General features: G+C 35.1%; 1 protein-coding gene across 1 annotated transcript in view; it reads left to right on the top strand.

Moving 5' to 3' along the window:
* Positions 1-1853, top strand: part of LOC117174188 — a 1286801-nt gene that overhangs the window by 997693 nt on the left and 287255 nt on the right. Inside the window, exons 19-22 of the mRNA XM_033363042.1 lie at positions 37-436; positions 511-758; positions 866-1141; positions 1234-1433. Of these exons, the coding sequence (XP_033218933.1) occupies positions 37-436; positions 511-758; positions 866-1141; positions 1234-1433 (1124 nt within the window). The remainder of the gene's footprint in view (positions 1-36; positions 437-510; positions 759-865; positions 1142-1233; positions 1434-1853) is intronic.

Genomic DNA, 1853 nt, shown 5'->3' with positions numbered 1-1853 from the left:
AACTTCAATCAGTTATTAATTTGAATACACTTTCAGATACTCAGAAATATGTAGTCACTTTTACAACCTCGCAATCGTACATCGAGGTTCCAGGTTGGCGAAAAGGTGATATAGCTTTTAGTTTTCGAACAACTGGAGAAAATGCAATTCTTCTATATCAGCCTCCAATTAGGAGCAATTACCCATCCTTCATGGTAGCATTGGCCTCAGACCATAGGCTAACATTTAATTTTACTCTAAACACGGGAGCAGTAAGAGTTCTTGACGTGAAAAGTGGAAGAAAACTTAACAATGGCGAGTGGCAGAAAATTTGGATTGATTACAATGACCACCATGTTAGATTTATGATCAATACTGATCAAGAAATGGTAGACCTGTTACCGGAAGAGGAATTTGGACCTTTTGAGGGGTCCATGTTCATCGGTGGAGCTACTGCGTAAGGACCTATTACTATTTATTGAAATAATTTAAAAGCCACAGAAACAAATTCCTGTTTTTATCTTCCAATAGAGAGCAACTTAAAACATCTTCTGTCAGACAAGGTCTTATCGGCTGCTTCCGGGGACTAGTGGTAAACGGCGAAATATTAGATATTCACAGTTACATGTCTGTTCACTTATCCGAAATCATAAAAGACTGCAAGCCTTCCTGTCAACCGAACAAATGCAAAAATAACGCCAAATGTGTAGAACTCTGGAGTAATTTTGAATGTGTATGCGAGAATAAATGGGCCCATTTAGGGAACTATTGTGAAACTAGTAAGTTATGAGTCGTTGAATATTACTAATTATTAATTGAACTTATTCCAGCCTAATTTGATCCAAAATAATTTTTATACTTCGTAAAATTGGATTTCCACTTCCAGATATAAACAGCAAGGCTCTAACTTTCACATCACCTGCTGCCTTTCTGAAAAAGAATTACTTTGGAGCAGAGAATAATGATGAAAAGTTGCTTTTGAAGAGCATGTTGCAAGAAAATATCCTCATCAATCTCCGCACTTACGACAAGAATTCCTTAATTCTTTACGCTAATGACAATCTAAACAACTTCATGCACTTATTTATATCAAATGGCACGCGAATTGTCTACTTATTTAATGCTGAAAATGAAATTCAGAATATTACTGTGGAATGTCCAGGTGTTTTTTCTATATAAATCTCCCGACATATAAACGAATGACCTAATGACAAGTTTTGTAACTATATTAATCAAATTTATTGATTGTTTTAGATGTCAATACTGGAATCTCTATTCAAATAGCAATTATTCGCACTGAAAAATCAACAACTCTCCACGTAAATGAATACAATGTTACACTAGATGAAGTACCTCTGATGCTTGAGATTTACTCTAATAAACCTTGGGCTAATCAAAAGAGAGAAGTCTTGGCTCCACAAAGACCACCAGCACCACCAACAGACTATTTCCAGGTGGGAATCTTTTTTGCTAGTGACCTAAGGTATTCCAGTTTGATTCTGTTTGGGTATGATTGGAGAATATACCTATGAATATTAAACGCATAATTATTTAAGATTGGGGCGTCCTACGGCAAAGAAAAAACTGAAGTCATAAATTTTGCTGATTTTAAATTATTTTGCAGAGTTCAGGTACTTAATATTGTTGTTAAATCATTTTGCAAAATTTTCAGTTTGGCAATGATTATTTACTATTTTTCAGCCAGGAATGGATCATCAGTTCTTTTAATGTCTCTAAAAAAATGTATTTAAGGCCTTCTTAAGTTGACTTAAAAACACTAAGGTTATTTTTTTGTTATTTTCGAGACAAAAATGTCCATAGTTTGTAATTCTGGGGCTGTGCATAAATTGCGTGGTCTTCTATGGGGGGGGGGG

This window comes from Belonocnema kinseyi, chromosome 6 (assembly GCF_010883055.1).
Source record: "Belonocnema kinseyi isolate 2016_QV_RU_SX_M_011 chromosome 6, B_treatae_v1, whole genome shotgun sequence".
Lineage (NCBI taxonomy): Eukaryota > Metazoa > Arthropoda > Insecta > Hymenoptera > Cynipidae > Belonocnema > Belonocnema kinseyi.
This window is presented reverse-complemented; position numbering and strand designations above follow the sequence as displayed.